The following is a 24,321-nucleotide window of genomic DNA, read 5'->3' as shown; positions in this document are numbered from 1 at the left end:
ATCATTGTAAATCATGGAAATTGTGCTCCATGCATAAAGTGACCGCGTATATAATAAGTTGGGCCAGAAGACTTCGCTGAGCAATCAAGTATCGGTCAACTCGTGGTAGTTCTTGGCACATTTGTCCATTTCTAGTCTAGCTAGCCATTTAAAGTTTCGATTTTACAAGCTTGTCATTTGTTTGTTGTATAAGTTCTTTTGATTTCTAAAGCCTCTCTCACATATAAATGTACGTAAACCAGGAGCGTGGCAAGCGGAGGGGCAGGGTGGACCAAGTCCATGGGCCCCGAGGCTTCAAGGGCCCCGAGCACAAAAGGAAAATTAAATAAGGGCTGATAATGGAGATCGGGGCCCGGGGCCAAGGCCCCCTAAATTGCCATATGCATCTTTCTTTTAACCCCAATAACTGCATGTTTTTAGGCTTTCCGCGCATTCAAATAGAAAAATTCATGTTGATCTGGGGCTCAAATAGTCTGAAATTTTTAACATAGGAGCAAAATATGTTAGTCCCCCTCTATATTATACGTAAACCAAAACTTGGCCACTGACTTGAGTGCACATACCTTCCTCAGCACGTGAGTTCGGGCCTTCAAATTTTGGCCTGGCACAGGGCCCCATAAGGTAAATCCCGCCTTGGTTAAAAGGGCCCGTACTGCTGCTTGTCCATGGGCCCCTGATGCTCTTGCTACGCCCCTGACGTTAACACTTTGCTTCTATCCTCATTTTGAATGTCACATCCCAGCAAACACAAAACGATTTACAGGGCACCCTAAAATGTTTGTCAAAAGTAAATGCTAAATGCTAACTAAATAACATTTTGACAACAATTTTAAAATGTTGAAGGCTGAGTGCTTGTTGATATAAACCGTTTGAAAAAACGTTTTCATGACTTTAATATAACCCAACATTTGAATGTTATTAAAAGTTTTGACCAAAACCATAGCACGTTATAACACGTTTGAAAAACGTTTTTGTGTTTGCTGGTTGTGTTTTATGAGATTACGTTCACGTTTGCCATTTTGTTAGATTTACATGATTTATGACCACATCTATATGATTGCTCTACAAAATGCAAAAATCTGAAATGTCATACATTTTATGGTGTTCGAGTTTAGCAAATCACTGGTATTAGTTTGAACAAGACCCATCCAGCGATTTTCTAATTTAAACAAACCGTAAAAATCATTAATATTCAGTTCGTTGCACCTTTGTTAGTAGCATAAATGTACTATTATATACTTCATTAATATATTCTTGTTCATTGATTGGTTAAAAGTGGATCACATGACCAAAAATAGTTCTACCATCAGTACTCCTATTCGTAAATAGTACCGCTAAGCCGTAAATAGTATTTTCAATGTCCCGGATGAGCCGTAAATAGTACCTCCAAGCCGTAAATAGTACTTTTGACCATGCCTTCCGCGAGCGCGCATTCGATGCGATGGAACAATTTACGCACGCGAAACTGCCATAGCGTGATTTCTCGCTGCTGTAATTGGTTAGCCCGATTTTGGACTATTCGATTTTTTTTGAAGGGCAAAATATAGGTTGTGCTTAAATTGGTCGTGCTGTTCACTCAGGATAGAAGCTGGAGAGTCAAAACGTCAAATAATTTTCTTTTAACCAATCAATGAACAAAGAACATATTAATTAAGTATATAAAACAAATATATACTGCCTTTATTCGAAGTTCCTTTAAGGGATCTAAAATGAGCGTTTATTGCGTTTCGACAGTATTTTTTGTAGGACATGAGAGCACCTCAGACCTATCGAATTGCATTCTGAATACGAAGCATGTCTTTCTGATATCAAATAATTTTCATTTTTGAAAATCACAATATAATACAAATTTTATGACAAATTATAAAATTTGATATTTTTCAAATTTTTGATATATAACAGTCCTCGAAGTAAATTATATAAATCTAATGATATATTCTTAAAGTGTATGTAGCAGGGAGGAAAAGCCGACGATCAATTGAAAATTTTGACCTTTCATATTGAAGATATGGATTTTTTTCCCAAAAGACCTTTTTGTGTGTGTGTTTTGGGAAAAAAATCCATATCTTCAATACGAAAGGTCAAAATTTTCAATTGATCGTCGGCTTTTCATCCCACCTACATACACTTTAAGTATAAATCATCAGATTTATAAAGTTTACTTCAAGTACTGTTAAATATCAAAATATCAATTTTAATGATTTGCCATAAAATGTGTATTAAATTGCGAATTTCAAAAATCAAAATTATTTGATATCAGAATGACATTCTTCATATTCAGAATGCAATTCGATATGTCTGATGTGCTCTGATGTCCCAAAATAAATACTGTCCAAACGTTCATACCCCAGCCCTTAATATAACAACCTCGTACATATTATTGGTGAGATGGTGGCAGACCTTACTAGTAGTAGTATACCAGGGTACCCACCGGTTGTGCTTGGTCAGTGGGAGTTTCGCAATAGAATGTCGGATTGAACAATAATTCTATATAAAAAAGAGGTCGCTGCTCCAAATGCAAGCATTACCGGCTAAGCATCTTGATATTAAGTCTCTATGATTTTAAATTGACACCCATAAGACGGGCATGGTTTTTAAACACATTATCATTATATATTTTTGAAATTTACATTTAAACAAAAGCTCATTTGGGTTGACAATTGGTATTTGAAAATCCTCATGTGTTTCCTTTTATTTTATGTTCAAAAGAGACGTGAATTGTCAACCTAAATGTGTTTTTGTTTAAAAATAGTTTTCAAAAATATATTACTTCCCCCTAAAAGAACCAACATCATGAGTTAAGTGCTATCGCACCAAGCCTCACCATCAGGGAGTGCTAAAGTGCCACGCGATCACAGTGATTTACATGTAGTTATGTTAACAGTTGGGAAAATAATGAGTCCAAACTGAAGTCAACAATTGAATTTGTTAATTGTTACTGAATTGTTGCAAATTCCATTCCATTATGTTAAAAGTAAAAGAAATGTGATTAATATAACTATCTTACCTTTCAGACTGACAAATTAAATTGTGGAGATCCTATAAGACCGTAGTCTTTCTGTCATCAGATGTCATCTAATGTTTACATACATCCATCGGGAGAGTGACGAGTATTCCAATGTCCAGAAGGCCCTGTGGTTAGAATATGGTAAAAGGCTTTACCGCATATTACGGTGTGGCTGTTATACCTTAATTCATAGTTTAAAATGGGTCCTCACCTTCTATGAATGTTAACCAGGTCGTACACGAGCTGTAAAGAGAGTGTTAGGAAACTATCAAAGTATCACGGACGTGGCACAGATAAAAATCGGAACTTGACTCGTGTGTGTAGAATGAAATACGATATTGACGGCAGCTCGTGTTCAAGGTATAGTGAGATGTGTATGTATAGTAGTTGCTTACAGAGATGCTAATGGGACAAAATCATTCTGTTACAGACAACAATGATGATGATGAAGATGATGATGATGATGATGATGATGATGATGATGATGATGATGATGATGATGATGATGATGATGATGGTGGTGGTGATGGTGGTGTTGGTGGTCTGGCCCATGTACCCTAGGGCCTCCAATAAAGTAAGGCAAAATTTATAATTTTTAATGCAAAATTCACAATTTAAGGCAAAGTTCACAATTTTAAGGCAAAATTCGTAATTTTAAGGCAAAATTCGTAATTTTAAGGCAAAATTCGTAATTTTAAGGCAAAATTCGTAATTTTAAGGCAAAATTCGTAATTTTAAGGCAAAATTCGTAATTTTAAGGGAAAACAACAAATTTAATGGGAAAATACATACCTTTAAAGTTCATAATTTAAGGTTTAATTCATGTAAAATTCATTTATTTCAAAAGCGCTCGGGAGGAGGGACACCCACCTCCTTCACACCACATTCATATTTAAAGTCTTTTGGATCCTATGCTCAACGCTTAACATTTTCTCGCTCCACGTTCTTAAGTCCGAGTGTTTTGTATGCTAGTGTGCATTTTTCAGATCCAGCCTCTCCCATCATAACAGTATCATTAATAACATTGTCATTTGTTCACTGACCAATCAAAGAATACAAAAAGGAATTTTGAAACAGCAACCATCACATACCTGAAGCTGGTATGGACGGCTAAAGTAATATTTTACTTTTAAGCTGAATTTATCACTGAGCGACGAGCGATTTGTATTTGACCAATGACGTAGTGTGCTTTTCACAACGAAACAAAAAGCACACTACCTCATTGGCTATTATACCGGGTGTCCCAAAAGTCCCTTAACATTGTGAATTTGCCATAACTTGCGTTGGGTTAATAGTGTTGTTACAAAAATTGCACAGTATGTAGATAATTCTTTTAGAAATGTTATGATTCCAAACATGCCTATGTGGTCATGACCCATTGGCATGAAATTAATGGATATCTACCGTACCGTAAAACCCAATTTTATAAACGCAAAATAAGTCTCGTCATTTGAGACGTGAACACGATATAACGTGTTATCATTTTAAAATCTGTTTTGTTTAATTTGGCTGTGTTTGTTTGATTGTTTGTTTGTTTGTTTTCAATGCGTAATCTTCATTTTCTGTTTTATCTGGGTTTTATATGGAAACTACTTAAGATCTTTTCTGAGGATTCGATGAACAGTTGTACGCGGTACGTTGTTCTCCATTGAAAGTCGACGTACTGATCACCTTGGGCTTTTCGCCACCGCTCTTCGTATGACATCAATGTTTGTAGCCGATCTTCATGTTCTTCCACGTCCTGCCCGAAGTAGATCATGAACAGATCCAGTTTATAGGAATTTCAGCACTAGTTGCTGGATTGTATTTCGGCTGGGTAGTGCATAATTTACATTAAACTGTTCCCTAAACATTGCTTTAGTGAGTTTGTCCGACTTTGTCTCGGCAAAGAACCATACGACCTGAATCCGTTGATCTATAGGAAATTCATCTTCACTTGAACTGTTTTAAAGTAAAGTTTAATATTGTCAATATATCCTAATTATAATCTAAAACAGCAGTCACGCTTACGCTAAGCCATGTAATCCATGAATGTTCATACCTAAATGTAGCGTGCGCAGTGAGTGAACCAACTCTATTGTTCAGGGAAGCACATCATTCATGTTCTTGAACAAAGAACACATGAGCTTGCTTTTGTGGGTTTGATACACACATATGTACAGTCGCACAGTAAGGTCAATAATGCTGTTTTTGGTATCAGAATAATTCTAAAAGATCAATCTATATGAATATGTTCTCCATTTTGGTATGAAGTAGGAAATATTTGAGATATGGCCAATTCACAATGTTAAGTTACTTTTGGGACACGCTGTATAAACCAATCGCTATCGCTCGGCAAAACAGATGGCGATTGGCAAACATGGTAAATTGAAAAGAATTTGCGCGTTCAAATTTGGATTTGTAAAGATTGCGAACAATGATTGTGAAATAAAAAAAATAAAAAATTCCTATTTGGAATAAATCGTCAACATTACAAAATCTACAGTGCCTTTCTTCAAATCTTTAGAGAAATAATAGTATGAAAAAAAACCCGGCTGAAGTATTTTTTGTGATGAAGCTCCTAAGAATATCGCTGCCATGATTTCAAGCAGAGTCAAACTTAATCAGAGTTCTGATTATAACGGTACAAAATTAACCAAAATGCGCTGACACTTGTAAGCATAACATCCCTTAAGAGTTAAGACAATGAGAAACAAAGACCAGAGAAAAAAGGGACATTACATTGATTAACTTGTGAAGGGGTCCCATATGATAGTGATACGTAATATTAGAGTACGGCTCTGTGCAAGCCTGGGTTCTGTAAGTCTGTAGAGAAACCTATCCTACTATCACTGCCCCAATAGTTTTTTTCTTCTGGTATGGTTATACAGTTTATATACCATCTGCATAATCTGAACCCAGACAACCAAAAGTACAGAACTAATTAAGGGATCTAAAATGAGCGTTTATTGCGTTTCGATAGTATTTTTTGTGGGACATGAGAGCACCTCAGACCTATCGAATTGCATTCTGAATACGAAGCATGTCTTTCTGATATCAAATAATTTTCATTTTTGAAAATCACAATATAATACAAATTTTATGACAAATTATAAAAATTTGATATTTTTCAAATTTTGATATATAACAGTCCTCGAAGTAAATTATATAAATCTAATGATATATTCTTAAAGTGTATGTAGCAGGAAGGAAAAGCCGACGGTCAATTGAAAATTTTGACCTTTCATATTGAAGATATGGATTTTTTTCCCAAAAAGACCTAATTTTTTTTGGTGTTTTGGGAAAAAATCTTCAATACGAAAGGTCAAAATTTTCAATTGATCGTCGGCTTTTCATCCCACCTACATACACTTTAAGTATCAATCATCAGATTTATAAAGTTTACTTCAAGTACTGTTAAATATCAAAAATATCACTTTTAATGATTTGCCATAAAATGTGTATTAAATTGCGAATTTCAAAAATCAAAATTATTTGATATCAGAATGACATTCTTCGTATTCAGAATGCAATTCGATATGTCTGGTGTGCTCTAATGTCCCAAAATAAATACTGTCCAAACGTTCATACCCCAGCCCTTAAGCTAATGTATCTAACTATAGGGACAGAATTTATATGAATAATGTAGTGAAAAACATCCCATTTCCCCGGTGGATTTGTAGGATTGGTTCTAGTTGATTTGTAAACATCCTGAAAAGTAAGTCTTGTAAGGCGAACACACAAGCGCCATACACGTCAGTATAATAACAGCATATACATTGCCACAACTTTTTTCGCTACGGATGATGCCCGGGATGATGTCTAGAAGAAGAAAAGAACCAAGAATATAAGGTATCGTTGAGCAAACTACTAGTATCAGCCAATATCGCGGCGTTTCAATGTCGCAAAAACGTAAACAAGTTGGGTTATAACCTGGCCGTACATTTCCATATCAGAGTTTATTGCATTCAAAATTAACACTCTTAAAGATCAAAAACATCTCAAGAAAACAAAGAAATTGCTGCAGTGTTGATTAGGCCTATTTGGGAAGAAAAAGACAAAGCAAAAATAATCGTTGCCATCTTTCTCTTTTGTTTTCCTTTTTACTGTCCCATGCATCCTTGACCAAAAGCCGAATAAAAACTGCCATAATCTAACAATGAATTTCAAGAAAGGGAACTGAGACTAGTGGCTATAAACTGTCAAGATTTGGAACTGGTCTTTTGATTGGACATCCACAAGTGAAGTAATAAGTTGCATGGAGTGTAAACAAGTTCAATTTGCCTTAAACTACAGTATAATCCGTCAAATGGAAACACTCAGTATCTCTGTGAATACGACATAGTCATCGTACATTGGGGTTGCGTGTTTTTTTTCTTTGAACAACATTAACCTGCAGGAGATTTTTTGTAGCAAGGTTTAAAGCTATTATCGCCGACGACGAGCAAATGGTCATTGGACAATTACTCATCGCTGCCGAATAAACTATAAACAGATGTATTCTTTTCATATCACACTAAACATACATTTGCTAACATTCCAGGAAAAATATACGAATTCCTCTACGGACGCGAGATTTGAAATTTAAATTGACACGGCAGATACCTCAACTCACGAGTTTCAACTTATGCTGGCAGTGATCATTGTTTTAAGTTCATGACGCTTTAGATACGTGAAACTTTTTAAATCAAATCGATCCGAATCTAAACCAATCTGAGAATTTAACAAGAAAATACAAACTAAATGTGACCGTACACCACGAATGAGCCGTAAATTCGGCCCGGTCAATTCAATTTTATTTCGTGTTTAGAAAATATATATCATAAGCTTTAAAATGGTATATCATTTGACTTAAAACGATATCCAGAAGCGGGGTTATGGTTTGTTGAACTTTGCTCCTTCAACAAAATGGTACCTTTTTTGGTTCATTGTGTCTCTTTTTCTACATTGCTGGTAATACATATCAAACAGTCATAATTGGCGGTCATTTCAAATCATCCCCAAGTCAACGAGGTTCAGGAATGACCTCTCATTGCTAATTGTTGGTTATACATACCTAGACAAAATACAATGCTTTGTAACCCACCACTTGAACAGGATTTAGCCAAAGCAAACAAAGACCAGGGCTATTTAAAAATTCTATAGAATTATTATCCTCTTCAACAATAGGATTATTGATTGGTTTAAAAGGTGTTTGACTAGCGCTATCAAAATAAGATACATGTCGCACCAACTTGAGGTACCTATGAATACGACCTTCATGCATATTTTACACTGTAACTCAGAATACAATTTAAGACATTTACGGCTCATTCGACTTTTACGGTCACAAATAATAAACCTCCTGAGTGACAATAAAAGACAATAGGTTTCCTCCGTGAGGCTCCGTAAATGAAAACAATATATGTATGTGGACCAGAAGTTGTAGATATTTCAAGATACCCATTTACTTATTTTGGAAATGTCATCCCAGGAAGCATTGCAATGGGTACTAACTTGAGTACAAAAATCACGTGAACTACTATTTGAATTCCTTGACGTATTACTTATCTAAAGCATTCATTTATAGAAAGAATGTCGTAAACGTCATTTTAAAAAGCTCAACTTTAATGTATTTAAAGCAAAAATACACGTTGACTTCTTATAGTACCCTTTCCCTCACATATATTGACCGCGTATATAATGAATTGGGGACGGAAGACTTCAATGAGCAATCAAGTATCGGTCAACTTGTGGTAGTTCTTAGCACATTTGTCCACTTGGAATCTAGCTAACAACTGTAAAGTGTCTATTAGAGATTTTCTGTACAATTTCTATTCTATATGCAGCTCAACCACACCACCAACAATATAAAGAGACCAAAGAGCTCTTAATATCATAAAATTGCTCTCTGTAAGAGTAAATTGCTAAACACATCGTAGACCGCTTGCGTACGATTTTAATAGGCAGCAATTTACAGTTACACTTATGCTACAGAATGATGTTATATATTATAACTTTGGCCTCTTTATTATTGTTGGTGGTATGGTTGAGACAAAATAAATTGCTTACAATTTTGAATGTCACATTTGTCTTCATGGATTGCTTGCCTATGTCGGATGTTCAGGTTACCCCGCAGGGCACTAACAAATACCCATCGGTTGTGCTCACACTAGAGCCTGTCGGACCGATAATTCTAATCAAAAAGAGGTCTCTGGCCCAAATGCAAGCATAATTATATAATATCGCTCACTGATTTTAAACGATACCCACCAGACGGGCATAGGTTCTGTTATTACTTCCCAAATCTGGTGTACTAAAGCACCGCTTGTCGATATCACGGTAAATTACTTCTGTTAGAATACCGATTTTTATAAGCATAATTAGTCTCGAAGTTCACAGTAAATGCATTTTGTTACAGAATGTTGGAAATTCCATCCTATTATGTAAAAGTAACAGAAATGTGATAAATATGGCTTACTTTACAATCAGAAAAATTCAACCACGGAGATTCAGCGAAGCTGTAGTCTTTGTTTTTATATCATCAGGTGTAATCCTTTGTTTACACGAATTTACCGGGAAAGTGGCGAGCATTCCAATGACCATAAGCCATTGTGGTTAGGTATGGTAAAAGGGTTTACTGCATATTAAGGCGTTGCTATTATGCTTGAATTTATATAGACTAAAATGGGTCATCACCTTGTATGAGTGTTAACCAGGTCGTACACGAGCTGTAAACAGAGTGTTTGAAACTATCACGGACGTGGCCATGGGGCGTATCCGGGTCTCCGAGCAAGAGGGGGTAAAACTTCAAAATCGTCACGCTGACCCGCTATAACATGACTTTTACCGGGACAAATGCGCGTAAAACTCGCAAAAATTTACACTTTTAATGCTAAATGGGCCAAAATGAGGACAATTGCGGCTTAAAGCCGGGTCAAACGTAGATGTGTATTACATACACTTCGCTGCTGGTATTGATGGCTAAAGTACAGATTATACCTTTTTATTCAATCAATCACGGATTCAACGATTGATAAATTGAAAGAAAAATGCTATTTTATCCTAGTTTGCGCATTCCAATTTGTATGTATAAAGAGGACGCAAACTTATTATGAAATAAAAAGACAATAATATGCCGTTGCCAGAAGTTTTCAAATCTCATTCAATAAGTAATCGTCAACATTACTAAATCTACAGAGCCAGTCTTAAATATTTAGAAGTATTTCCTGTGGTGAAACTCATTAGAATCACGCTGTTATGATATGCATAATACAAATATTTTATTAGATAACTGCAATTATATACAAAATACAGAGAACGCCACATAAAGCTCGCAGAGCAGGCGGCAAATTCAAAATCTAATTATATGCAAAAAGTGAGAAACCATGGAAAACACATGAGAAGCAAAAATTTTAAACCATGGCGAAGAGCAAACCCATAGCCAAGCAAATGACAACCAGAAGGGCCAAAACAAACTAGCGCTGTGCATTGACCGCCCCAACACGCATTTGCCACACAATTTTTGAGCCAATGGCAGCGCTGATGCTCAAATACTTAGCAATGGCTTTGCTCCTCCGGGTGTCAAACCCGAGTATTTTTAACCCAGGCACCACGTTTTTGTGGACACACCCTGTAGAGCCAATGATGATGACGACGATTTTGCATGAGTAATTCGTGTCGAGAGTGATCAGTTCACATAAAGGACTGTAATATGTAAATTTGGTATTATAACATTGATCAATAAAAGCGTCGTACGGAGATGAAACTTCAACAATATAAGCCCTTTTCAACTGTTCATCAAGGATGAGTAAGTCCGGTTTACTATGAATAACATTAGCATAAAGCTGTGTCGAGTTGGAATTCAGCATGTTACCTGTAATTATCTTGTTTACATACACAATGAGCTGAGGACGGGTCTTAGTGAGTTCAGAATGAATGTGGTTAACGATCCTGTCGTGACGCTTGATGTACATGTTATTGAAAATCATGCAACCATTGAGAACATGAGAAGCAGTGTCAAATGGGTTGTTACATAGTAAGCATGACTTAGGATAAACACGGGGATAATAACAGTGCAACAGAGAATTACATTCAAGAAGTTGAAGACGTGTCTTAAAGATGAACTTGACCAGATTATCAGCAATAGCAGTATTGGTGAGATAATTGTTCGAGATTTGCAAATTGATGCAAGGTGTGTTTAGAATTCTACCTTGAGATATCTTAGTCTTAAACCTAGTGATACGGTTATTTAAATGCTGGTTTTTGATATGATTGAATGTGGTAGATTGATTGCGCAAAACAATAGCCACTTCATTATCAAGGGTGGAGATATATACGTACTCGTCACCAGACATCTCCAACCTCAGGCCTTCACGCATGCACAATTCATTGAGCTCGATCCAGACCGATTTAGGCCAATTAACCGCACATTGCTTAATCAATCTACCGTTTTCATCAGTACAATAGCCAGCAAATGAAGATTCAATATTGTTCATGTCCACTTTACGCTTTTTCATATGTAGCTCAAGTGATGAGCGTGCACTATGTCTTGTTTGAGGATCATCAGAGTTCAAAGTCGATAACAGAAACGAAATCTTTTTTGCAATGTACGTGGTAGTAGGATTGATAATACCTAATCCCCCAAACTTTCTAGGAATAAACATGATGTCCCTATTACTGGAGTTATTTATACCAAGCCAAGATCTAATAAACTTAACAATTTCATCTTCCAAAACAGTGAGCTGAGAAAGTGACATGGTAACATTGCTAAGGTAAAAGTTCAATTTAGACATAACCATGATATTGATCGCCTCCAATTTGGCCACAATAGGAAGTAAAGACGAATCAATTATGACCAAAATTTGAGAAAGAGATGTAAATATATCAGCAACTTGAGACTGGTTAGATTTACCATCCAAACTGATGTCATGGCCCAAATATTGATATTTACCAGATTTGCCCAGTTTTGGTATCTCATCACCTTGAATTTCAATTTGAATAGTACTTGTATCATCCCTACGGTATCAGTTGTTACCAGATCTTTGGCCATGTAAAATAGCACACTTGCGATGCTTAATGTTCATACCAGAATGGTTAAGAAAAAGTTCTGTTTTAGAGCCCATGTCAGTCATAGAGGCTTCGTCAGTGGTAGCAAGAACGATATCATCGACATACCCTTGAACTTGATTGGGAATGGACGGCTGCATGTCATTACATAACCACCTTAGCCATATGTCGATCCCCTGCTCAAAAGCAATCACAGAGTACGGGCAGCCCTGAATGATGCCTCTATGTCTGACAATTGGATCGGTAAGACCGGAATTCGTAATAACCTGAAATGTAGAATCTGTGTAAATGTCCTTAGTTAAATCGACAATTACATCAGGATACCCATAGGCCCTTAAAGCATCGACCATCATTTCATGATCAATACTCCCAAAAGCGTCTGCTAAGTCCAGAAACATAATATATAATTTACCAGATTGATGCCTGAAATCAGTAATTGAGTTTTTAAGACAAAAAACGTGTTCCTGTAATCCATTACGTGGTAAAGATCCCTTTTGACTATGAGAAAGTCTATTAGTTTCAACAATCCACGGAATAAGACGCTTGCCTAGAACCATCATAAACGTTTTGTAAATAGTGACAAGTTTTGAGATAGGCCTCCATTCAGACAAATCTCTGGAGTCATCACTTGATTTGGGAATTAAATTGATGATAGCATGTTTCCAATCACTAGGTATTTTACAGTTTTTTAAACATATGTTAAATATTGATTTTAAGACGTTAATCACATTGCTTATTTTATAGTCAATATAAGTAATACGGTCGTACCCTGGTGCACTTCTGTTCGGAGCAGTTCGGAAAGTTATGATATGCATACATACATGCATACACCCCTACATACATACATACACACCCCCACACACAAAATCAAGACAAAGGGCACCGATGTGCTCTGTGCTCTGTTTACTTAACCATGAACTTTACTTTATTTTACTCCTTTGACTTCCAACTTCAATACTTGCTACCGTTTACTTATCTCTGACTTATCTCATGATCTCTTTCTGCTGACATCTCAATACTTGGTGTGACCACCATCCACTGTCTATCACTGCCTGGATTCGTCGTCGCATGCTCTGAACAAGAAGCCTTGAATAGGAGCTAAGTGCAACATTCAAAATCCGACTTGAAGCAACTTAAGCGCCCATAACTCGACCAAACAAAAGAGGTATCAAAATGCGCAGGAGAAAGCTGCGCTTTATACATTAAATAAGTTTTTGCTATATTTTTCAGTTCCCGATATATCTGACCATCTATAATCGTTTCGACACTTTCTGGGTTGAGTTTAGTTATGTATACCTGGATGAATGATAATCTTCACAATCGAAGATACGTTATGCCTTAAATGTAAGAAAAATAAAAAAGTGATTTGTGCTTGATAATATGTTAAGAAAATTAAACTACTACTCAAAGCAGAAATTAGCTCACCTAAGAGCTTTCGGAATGTATCACTATTCCTTGTTTACTCTGTAGATGGACTGGTGAAAGATGCTTGTTACTGGTCAGAGACCGTCGAACCGTGACATGAGCCACGTGACATGCTCTGACGCAGTAAAGAGTTGTAAGCTCCGGAAAGTCTGTGGCGGCCCTGATCCTTGTTCAAATCACTTTTGCTGGTCCTGATGTGAATGGCTTCTTTCACGCCCCTCCGGAACGTTTTATATAAAACCAATTCATATTGACAATAAAAAACGAATAAGAACATCCGTTTCTCAACACGCGATATTCAATATTCCCGGGCACCGAAATTGTCTAGTGCAATGACGTTACAGTATGAAATGAAGGTTGACGACAATTGAGCACAAATAATCATGACGTCATTGCACCAGCCAGTCGGCGCCTGGGAATTTTGAAGATCTCGCGTGTTGAGAAACGTCTGTTTTTATGGTCAACATGTGTTAGTTTTAAATAAAACCACATGTGCTTGATTTTTCTAATATATAAAGCATAATGTTGTGATTGCCGGAGACTTCCTTTAAAATGTATAAGTACAATTATGATTCCAGCAGGGGTCTCAAAGAAACAAATGATAATATGATCTTGGTAACATAGCTACATTATTTTTCATCATCTTTAACATTAATTATGTATGTAGGATCATCATAAAACAAACCAATGAGGACAAATATATAAAACTCAAAGTCTGTGAATGTTCCTTATAGAAATGTTTAAAAATCAAAAACAACATAATACGGTATGCTTCTTATGAGTTCCGTTTCAAACTTGTTCAAACCTACGATCAACTCGCGCTGGTTTGCGTAGTTCCATCCTCAGCTTATTCCAGAACAGCTCTTGTCCTATCGGATCTTCAGTCCATATCAACACTTCCTTGTTGCGCATAATCTGACGAAGCAACATTGTTTTTTTGTTAGCAGGAATTTCTCCAATCTGCACAAGAATAAGTACATCATCATTGTCCATTACCAAACGCATTTGAGCAATCTGTAGCTGATAATGACACCATCCATCATCCATGAAATTCTCCGATAAAACTGCAATAGTTTTGCGGCTTTTAGAAATACCGTGGCATATGGCATTAAGAATATAGTGCCCTGCTGGAATGTCACCTCTTTCTTTCAGACAAAGACGGAACTGTTCTTGCCCATTATGTCCATCCTCAATGTTCAAAATGAGTTGATCATTTATCCATGCTTCACTCTCCCTGTGGTAGGCAACGTATGCATGATATTGACGGCGCATGATTGGTGCTTCATATCTGGCATCACCATCAACATCATCCTCATCATCGCTATTCATGATATCAGCATCGTCGTCATTGTCTATATATCGCTGGTATCTTCTCTGATAAAACAATATCCATAATTTGTAATGTATACGCCATCGATATTTGTAAGTGATAGCACTTATTATACAAATTACAAGCAAACCTGCAAAGCTAGGGAGAATGTAGTTCTCAAGATGCAGACGGCAGTCTAAGCTAAATTCTGCAATACCATGTCCTTTTCTGCTTGCAGGAGACGCACACAGGTATGTAGGTTGTGGATCTATGTATGTTGTCTTATCAGTCAGTATCCAATCTTGCAGGACTTTAACGACACATGTGCAAGAGAATGGGTTGTCTCCAAATTCAAGGTGATGCAAGTTGTACGGTAATTCCACCAAGAAGGCAGGTAGTGTGGTCAGAACATTTCCGGATACAATAAGTGTTTGTAGATTTGGCAGAGCTTTCAAACCATTTAAGGTTGCAAGTTTGTTTGCTGCCAAGTTAAGGTAGGTGAGATTTGACATGAGATGAAATTTATTGTCTGGTAAGCTGACTATATTATTCCAACTGAGATCCATGTTTATGAGGTTTCCCAATAACGTTAAGTCATTTTCAGTGATGCTTACGATGTTATTTCTGCTCAGATTTAAATATTGCAAGCTACGACTCTCAATTAAGAATTGGTCAATAGATGACAACTTAAAAAAGTTTGATAATTTCAGGTTATACAGATGAGGAAAATGGGAAGTGTCTTCTTTATCAAAAATAGCCCCCTTTACGTTCGTGATGGCAAGCGACTTCAGAAGTGTACAGTTACCCCATTGAAAAATATTGACGAATTCAAATGTATTTAAGGTAATTTCTTCAAGTCCAGGCGATAGCGTACACAATGGCAAAGGCGCAGAATAAGACAATTGAGCAATATTTGATGCAGAAATGTAAATACGTCTAAGGGCTGAATTAAAACTCTCCACGCTAATCATATTTAAAATCATATTATGCAGATCATTCAAATAAACATCAGTCAGTTTGTCAAATGATTCTGTCAAGTTCAAAAAGGCAACTGGATTACGTGAGACATCCAGTGATTCTAATTGTAAACTTATATATTGTTTGCCATACAGAAATGCTGGGTAATGTATATTATTATAACTCAAATCTAAGTGTTTTAGTGTCTCTGCAACCATTTTTAGCGCTTCTTCAGGAAATCCAGTTAAACCACCATTACGGAGATTCAGCGTCTTTAGGCGTGATAAGTTGCGAAAGGCATATTTGGATAGATATATAGAATTTTTATTCTCAGTGAAACAGATTGGGTTATATATGCTCAAATTCTGTAAGTATGGAAACATACTAAACGCATCATCTTCAATTGATAGGTGGGAATCACTACTGAGGCTGCAATATGAAATTTCCAACGATGATACAGATGAAATCAATGATCCAGGCATTACAGTTTCAAAGACGCTATTTGCACATACGTCAAGGCACAGAGTAGTTAGTGAAGCTGGTAACTTTGTGATTAGCTCTGCCCATTTGGTTGCATTCCAAGATATATATTCAGGAGAGCACTCTTGCCCGAGATAAGGAGAATATGACGCTATCAGCTCTTTGAGACGAATCATATTCCCAATATAACAAGGTACATAATGAAAGATATTGCCACTTATGTCTAGTGTTGATAACAATTCCAGGCCTTCTAGCGCCGTACATGACGAAGAGCTTAATCGGTTTTCAGAAATGTCTAAATATGTTAATTGGGTCAGATTCACAAACAATGTCTCTGGTAAGCTAGATAATAACCTATTATTGGATAGATCTAAATATTGCAGACTGATGAGATTCACAAATAATGTCTCTGGTAAACTTGATATCGCGGTCGTGGATAGATCCAAATATTCCAGACTGATTAAGTCTTCAAACAGAGCAACCGGTAGCGATGTGATCGCATTTTTGCTCACGTGCAAACGAGTCAGATTAGTTAACCCTTGGAAAATACCAGCAGGTAAATCTATTGAATTCCAGGATATATTAAGTGTTTGCAGCTCATGTAATCCAATGAATACCGATGATGGTAGTTTGGACAAACCATTGTGAGCAATATCTAACCTTCTCAATGATTGCGTCGGTCGAAATGGGCTTCCGTGCAATGCAAGATGGGTTTGATGGCTTAGATCTAAACTTTCCAATTGTTTCAGTCCTGTAAACGTGTATGTGCTGATATTGCGTATCTTGTTGTAACTTAAGTTCAAAACTTGCAGAGACAAGGTTTTGTCCAAGTTGATGTTCGCCATTGAGTTGTGACTCAAATCTAATATCTGAAGCGATGTGAGGTGAATGAAACTCATCATCTGTACAGTTTCAAGTTGATTATGACTCAAATATAACTCCTGAAGCTTTTTCAATCCTGTAAATGTATCTGTGCTGATATTGCGTATCTTGTTGTAGCGTAAGTCCAACACTTGAAGAGACAAGCTTGTGTCCAAATTGATGTTCGTCATTGCGTTGTGACTCAAATCTAATTTCTGAAGTGATGTTAGATGAATAAAACTCTTCATATTTACAGTTTCAAGTTGATTATAACTAAAATTTAAGTTCTTGACATGCCTAACGGTGTGGTCATGCATTGGCGGAATACTTGTCAATTCCCTACTACTACAGTCTAACTTGGTGCTGTCGAACATTTTGCATGGCATACCCTTAGGGTATGAGTATTTACCAAATGCTTCCACAATGCAAGAGAACACAGCAAACAGGTAAATCAAAGAAAACATGATGCTGACTTTACCCTCAGTAAATATAATTCCTATAATATGAAGAATGAACGCTTGCTTATAAACAACGTGTTAAGATTCCAAATCAATCTGTCCAGGCATTGTATTATATTCCTTGTTCATACACTTGTTTCTTGTTCAGATCAAATAAAAGACTAGTCTCGGTCCCAGCAGATTTGTGCTCCTCCAACACTAGTGTCGGAGGAGCCTGGGACCGAGACTAATAAAAGACAAAGGGGAAATAAAATGTCTATATACGGCAATGGTAGTGGTGATTACAGTCAGGTCTGACGTAGTGTGTCATAATATTTGTACATTTTTACATTCACTTCCTTCTTTGATACTGTAATACATGTAGTATCACAGACGGAAGTGAATAGCTTAATAATACGTATGGGATTTTTTTTTTCTTTTCGTAAAACTAGTTCAATGTTAACTAATTTTATACAATGGGTTAAGTAGAGGGTAAATAAAAAGACCCTTCAAAGGGGAAGACGCCCTCAGTTAAGAATATTTTGTTCAATTTAATTCAATTTTAATAATAATAGCAAGGCAATACTGTATTGCAAATTAACAATGATAGTAATAATGATACAATACTGATAAAATGATTTTAATAATAATAATAATAATAATAATAATAATAATAATAATAATAATAATAATAATAATAACAATAACAATAATAATAATAATAATAATAATAATAATAATAATAATAATAATAATAATAATAATAATAATAATAATAATAATAAATCGTAATCGTAATCGTAATAGTAATAGTAATAGTAATAATAATAATAATAATAATACAGCAATTATCATCGCATGGTTTCGTCTCATTATTTATATTTATTGCGAAGATATTATAGCAACACAAAAATATACTATGCCCTGTCTTAAAAGAGTCAAGACAATCAGAAACAAAGACAATAAAAAGAAGGGACATTACATTGATTAAATTGTGAAGGGGTCCCATGACAGCTGAACTGGACACTATAGTGTTTAGTTTCTAAACACGGTGTTGACTGCTATAGAGACTAAACACTGTGTCATGTTTAGAAAATAAATACTGTGACACGTTTCATAAATATTACAAAAAGGTGTTTAGAATCTAAACACTTGAATTTTGCAGTGTAAGTAGTAGGGCTCTGTGCAAGTCTGGGTTCTGTAAGTCTGTAGAGAAACCTATTCTACAATCAGTGTCCCAATAGTTTCTTTCGTCTGGTATGATTATACAATTTATACAGGATCTGCATAATCTGAATCAACACAAAAAGTAAAGATGTGATTAAGCTAATGCATAGGCCTATATAGGAACATAATTTATACGAATAATGTAGCGAAAAAGCATGCTAGTTCCCCGGTGGATTTCTAGGATTGGTTTTCGTTGATTTGTAAATGTCTTGAAAAGTACAGTAAGTCTTCGTTTAGTAAGGCGTACATACAAGCGCCATCTACGCCAGATAGGTACCAACATTCTCACAACTATCGGATACACATGTTTGTGGAAAACATCGCCAAGGATAGCTTACCTTTTTCAATTGAAAAATTCTCGAAACCTGATGAGTAGTAGTTGCGTATCTCAGAATGAGACAAAGAATTATTTTAAGCCCCAGTGTTGACAATTGGATAAGTATGCTCTAACAAAAAAAGCAAAGCAAAACCGTTATTATTTCATCTTTAGGATATCAGTTATTAATAATTTTATTTATTTCTCAACGTTTCACGATTGTTTGATATGATCATTACATAATTGTCAATTCTAGACCTTTTACAATACCAATATACTAATATAATATTTTTAGCTATTTTTAACTTAGAATTTCTTTTCTGTATCAAATTGGTCATCTTTTCTGCCTTTTTGTGGTATTTTTATTCTATAAACTGTTTATTTGTGTGCAAACTGAGGGCGCTATTTAAATATATGTTTAATTTAATTTAGCACAATAATATGTGTTATTCCTTTCATTTCATGATACAAAAGTTGTTTGAAAAATTCCTAGCTATATGAACTCACTTTTATGATGTTTGAATGCCATAATACACAAGTGTCTACCCCTTGTAAAGATGCAAACAAGATTTAAGATAAATAGCGCCATCGGTGCTCAACTTTGCTTAAAAATGAATACAATTCTACATGCCATTAGACAATTACATCTTCCATGATTGGTTTGATTTTAATTCCTTTTTAGAACAGTAATTCTTTCTTATATCATAATTTTATTATACTTGAAAGTAATAATCGTAATGAATCAAGCATCGCAGACGGCAACAATTTCTCTTTCGTAGTTTGTGTTAAAATTGTTCATACGATGAGGGTATGTCAAGAAAATAATGACAAGTAACCGGTTTTGCAGTTCAAGCTCATTATTTCAACCTTGGTTATTTAATTATTTCAAAAATTATTACAGCACAGCACGGAGGGTTCAGTGGTAAAATTCTCGCCTCCCATGCGTGTGGCCCGGGTTCGATTCCCGGTCCGTGCATTTTGTTTTCAAGTTCGCAACGTTAATCGCCTTACTACTCTTAATTCCAAATGTACTTTGACTAATGGCAATCTTTTATTTAATTACACTTTAAAAATTTTAAAGAATCAAAAACGCTAATGCAGAGTGAAACGAAGAATGTTAAGCTGCAGTGTTGAAATAAAAATTGAAAGAATACCCCCCTCCAAAATAAAAATACAATTTAACATAATAGACATTGCAGAGTGGACATAGTAAGTTCGACCGGTCAAAGTGGTTTCTGAAAATTAATTTCCCCTCTTTTTTAGAATTTGCATCAACCGACGTGTTAATTTAATTTGACCGGAGCAGCTTTGATCTGAGGGCAACGTGTAGTGAGTGCATAAACAATGTCATCAAACGCACCGTCTACAAACACTAATGATGACCATAGAGTTCGTATGCTAAGTGAACAAAACACTAATTGAAGACCTGAGCGCAAGAAGACCGTAAGTCCACTTGGCCCCTCAACATGTATACACTAAAGTTGCGTATCGTTTCGTATAGTTTGCTAATGTTTTATACATGTTCAGGGGCCAAAACAAATCTTTCACAACCTTTCATGATGTTTTCACCATGCAACATGTATTAAACATTATAAAACCCTAAGAATCTATACGTAACTTTAGTGTATACATGTTGAGGGGCCAAGTGGACTTACGGTCTTCTTGCGCTCATGTCTTCAATTTTAAAACATCTAAACAAACAATAAAAGCTACCTAAATGATTGACAAAAATGATGCTACGGGCGTCAATCAATCATAATTAAATTGAACTTTCAAATTGCATTGTAAATGATTTTGAGTTGCATAAGTATGTTGCATACAGTAGTTAACTTACTAGTTTATGCAATCAGTAGTTTAGCTAACTAGTTTATACAACATAATTTGACGTCTCTGGGTTACCGGATCAATTCCTGAGGCAATTTCAACACTTCAGTCAATTGATGAGCGAAAGGGCATTTTGTTTTCTCAGTACTGCCTGTTGCCTTCTTGTTTCCCTAGAAGGTCGTTGAACTTTTTAAGATGGGAGATATTTCATGTCACCTTCCATTAAGGTTTGTTTTGTAAATGGGCGTTGAACTTGAATACCACTACACGCTCATATCTTGGGCATGTAAAGGTTTCACGTATTGTTACCAAAGGTTTCCCTCTTTCACCGTTTTACATGTAACAAATAGCTACAGGACTAACGGGCTATTCTACTTAAAATTCACACTACCCCTGTGGTAGATTTTGGAAATATATTCCACAGGGGGAGTATGTTTTTCAAATGTAATTCGTCAGGGTTAATCACTTTGAAACCCATACCCCCTGTATTATGGCCTTACCTATATCATCCACAGCTGGAGTGAGTATTTCAAATGGACGTTACCCAATTGTCTCTTCTATTTGAAACTCATACTCCCTCGTGGAAAACTTTAGCTAAATCTTCCACAGGTGATGTGTGGATTTTAACTGGAATAGCCTAATGCTGTCTTACATGTTATTTGTCGTTTTATACTCAGTAACCTCGTGTCGTTTCTTAGTCGTCCACATATGAGTGTCCTCAATCTGTTTACCTCTTTTCGGTATTTCAAATATAAGTAACCTGCACTAAGCTCTCTTGTAACTAACGCAGTTATTACCTGTTCTCAGTGCTTAAAATATGAGTAAAGTCTCTGCTCTGTAAACCAATGTAGTATCACCCAGCAAACACAAAACATCATTCGCAAAAGGTTAGAAAGGGGTGTCAGAAAACGTTTAAATGTCGGGTTATATATTATAAAGGGCATATAAAGGGTATAAAATGTTTTCGTAACATTAAAAAAACATTCGTTAATAACCTACTGCAAATATTCTAACATAATGTTATTGACGAAATATTTCGCAAAAAATTGTTTGCACAAAATATTTTACAATAACATTTTGAAAACATTTTAAAAATATTGTTGCAGTGTGTTTTTGATACAAAACGTTTTAAAACGTTTTCTTAAACTTTATATAACCCGACATTTAATATTATTAAAAAGTTTTAATCCAAACCAAAACCCAAAATATAACCTGTTCAAAACGTTGTAAAAACGTTTTTGTGTTTGCTGGGCAGCTCTTAGTGCATCAAATCGTAATCAAATTGTAAATCGTGCTGTTTTACCTGTACTTGGTGTTTAAAATAATAGGAGTACCGTCTGTTCTAACTAATGTAGTTTTACCTGTACTTGGTCCTTCTAATAATGAGTTCAGTCTCTTTCAACTAATGTAGTTTTACACGTGCTTGGTGCTCCTAATAATGAGTACCGTCTCTTCTAACTGATGTCGTTTTAACTGACTCTTTTTTTTTAAACCGTCTCTTCTAACTGACACAATTTTAAAACATGTAAACAAACAATAAAAGCTATACCAAAGTGTTTGACAAAAATGATGCTACAGGCGTCAATCAATCATAATTAAATTGAACTTTCACAATTGCATTGTAAATGATTTTGAGTTGCATAAGTATGTTGCATACAGTAGTTAACTTACTAGTTTATGCAATCATTAGTTTAACTAACTAGTTTATACAACATAATTTGACGTCTCTGGGTTACCGGATCAATTCCCGAGGCAATTTCAACACTTCAATCAATTGATGAGCAAAAGGGCATTTTGTTTTCTCAGTACTGCCTGTTGCCTTCTTGTTTACCGAGAAGGTCGTTGAACTTTTTGGATGGGGGGGGATATTTCATGTCACCCTCAATTAAGGTTTCTTTTGTAAAAGGGCGTTGAACTTGAATACCACTACACGCTCATATCTTGGGCATGTAAGGGTACCGGGTGATAAACTTCCGAGGATTGTTACCAAAGGCTTCTCTCTTTCACCGTTTTACATGTAATATCTACATGACTATTGTTGTCTTACCTGTTATTTGTCGTTTTATATTCAGTTACCTCGTGTCGTTTCTTGATCCTTGAAATATAAGTGTCCTCAATCCCCGGCCTCAATCTTGTAAATAATGCTGTTTACCTCTTTTTGGCGTTTCAAATAATGAGTAACCTGCACTAACCTCTCTTGTAACTAATGCTGTTATAAACTGTTCTCAATACTTAAAATATGAGTCAATTCTCTGTAAACTAATGTAGTTTCACCTCTTAGTACATCAAATATGTGCACCCTCTCTTGTAATTCATGTAGTTTTACCTGTACGTGGTGCTTCTAAGTACCGTCTCTTCCAACTAATGTACTTGATGCTTCTCATGAGTACCTTCTCTTCCAACTAATGTAGTTTTACCTGTACTTGGTGCTTCTAATATGAGTACAGTCCCTTCCAACTAATGTAGTTTTACCTGTACTTGGTGCTTCTAATATGAGTACAGTCCCTTCCAACTAATGTAGTTTTACCTGTACTTGGTGCTTCTAATATGAGTACAGTCCTTCCAACTAATGTAGTTTTACCTGTACTTGGTGCTTCTAATATGAGTACAGTCCCTTCCAACTAATGTAGTTTTACATGTACTTGATGCTTCTAATATGAGTACCTTCTCTTCCAACTAATGTAGTTTTACATGTACTTGATGCTTCTAATATGAGTACCTTCTCTTCCAACTAATGTAGTTTTACCTGTACTTGGTGCTTCTAATATGAGTACAGTCTCTTCCAACTAATGTAGTTTTACATGTACTTGATGCTTCTAATATGAGTACCTTCTCTTCCAACTAAATGTAGTTTTACATGTACTTGATGCTTCTAATATGAGTACCTTCTCTTCCAACTAATGTAGTTTTACCTGTACTTGGTGCTTCTAATATAGGTACCCTCTCTTCCAACTAATGTAAACTGGCCTCAAAAAGAAACTTATAATTTTTCAAATGGTCATATCTTAAAATCCTCTCCATATGAACAAAAGTTGCACACAGGATTACTTCAATACTCTACTCTAAACCCATGTCAGTAACCAAAAACACAACAGCAACATGCACTGACATTGAACACCTTCCTGGACCAAAATTCACATCCCAAAAAGATTTCTTTTGTTGGGTTCCAGTTATTCGCCTGTACATGAACAAAAATTACACACAGGATAACTTCAATACTCTACTTTAAACACAAGTCATTAACCAAGCAGTTGTCCAACTGACACAACAGTAAAATGCACTGACACGAAACAGCTTCCGGGACCACATTCACAGGCGAATAATTGGAACCTAACAAAAGAAATCTGTTGGGGTGTGAATTTTGGTCCAGAAAGGTGTTCCATGTCAGTGCATTTTGCTGTTGTGTCAGTTAGACAACTGCTTGGTTACTGACATGTGTTTAGAGTATTGA

At 35.8% G+C, this 24,321-nt stretch overlaps 1 protein-coding gene and 1 non-coding gene across 2 annotated transcripts; one reads left to right on the top strand and one right to left on the bottom strand.

Annotated features, from left to right (window-relative positions):
• Positions 1-12,932: 12,932 nt before the first annotated feature.
• LOC140157103 (uncharacterized) lies at positions 12,933-17,730 on the bottom strand. The gene has a single exon (XM_072180174.1). The coding sequence runs from the start codon at positions 17,528-17,530 to the stop codon at positions 14,249-14,251; it is 3,282 nt and encodes a 1,093-aa protein (XP_072036275.1). The 5' UTR covers positions 17,531-17,730; the 3' UTR covers positions 12,933-14,248.
• Positions 17,731-19,951: 2,221 nt separating this feature from the next.
• Trnag-ccc (transfer RNA glycine (anticodon CCC)) lies at positions 19,952-20,022 on the top strand. Its single transcript has one exon. It is a non-coding gene; the product is annotated as a tRNA-Gly (tRNA).
• The last annotated feature ends 4,299 nt before the right edge of the window (positions 20,023-24,321 follow it).

Source organism: Amphiura filiformis, chromosome 7, assembly GCF_039555335.1.
Source record: "Amphiura filiformis chromosome 7, Afil_fr2py, whole genome shotgun sequence".
NCBI lineage: Eukaryota > Metazoa > Echinodermata > Ophiuroidea > Amphilepidida > Amphiuridae > Amphiura > Amphiura filiformis.
Note: the sequence above shows the minus strand (reverse complement) of the source record. Positions and strands in the feature narration are given on the sequence as shown.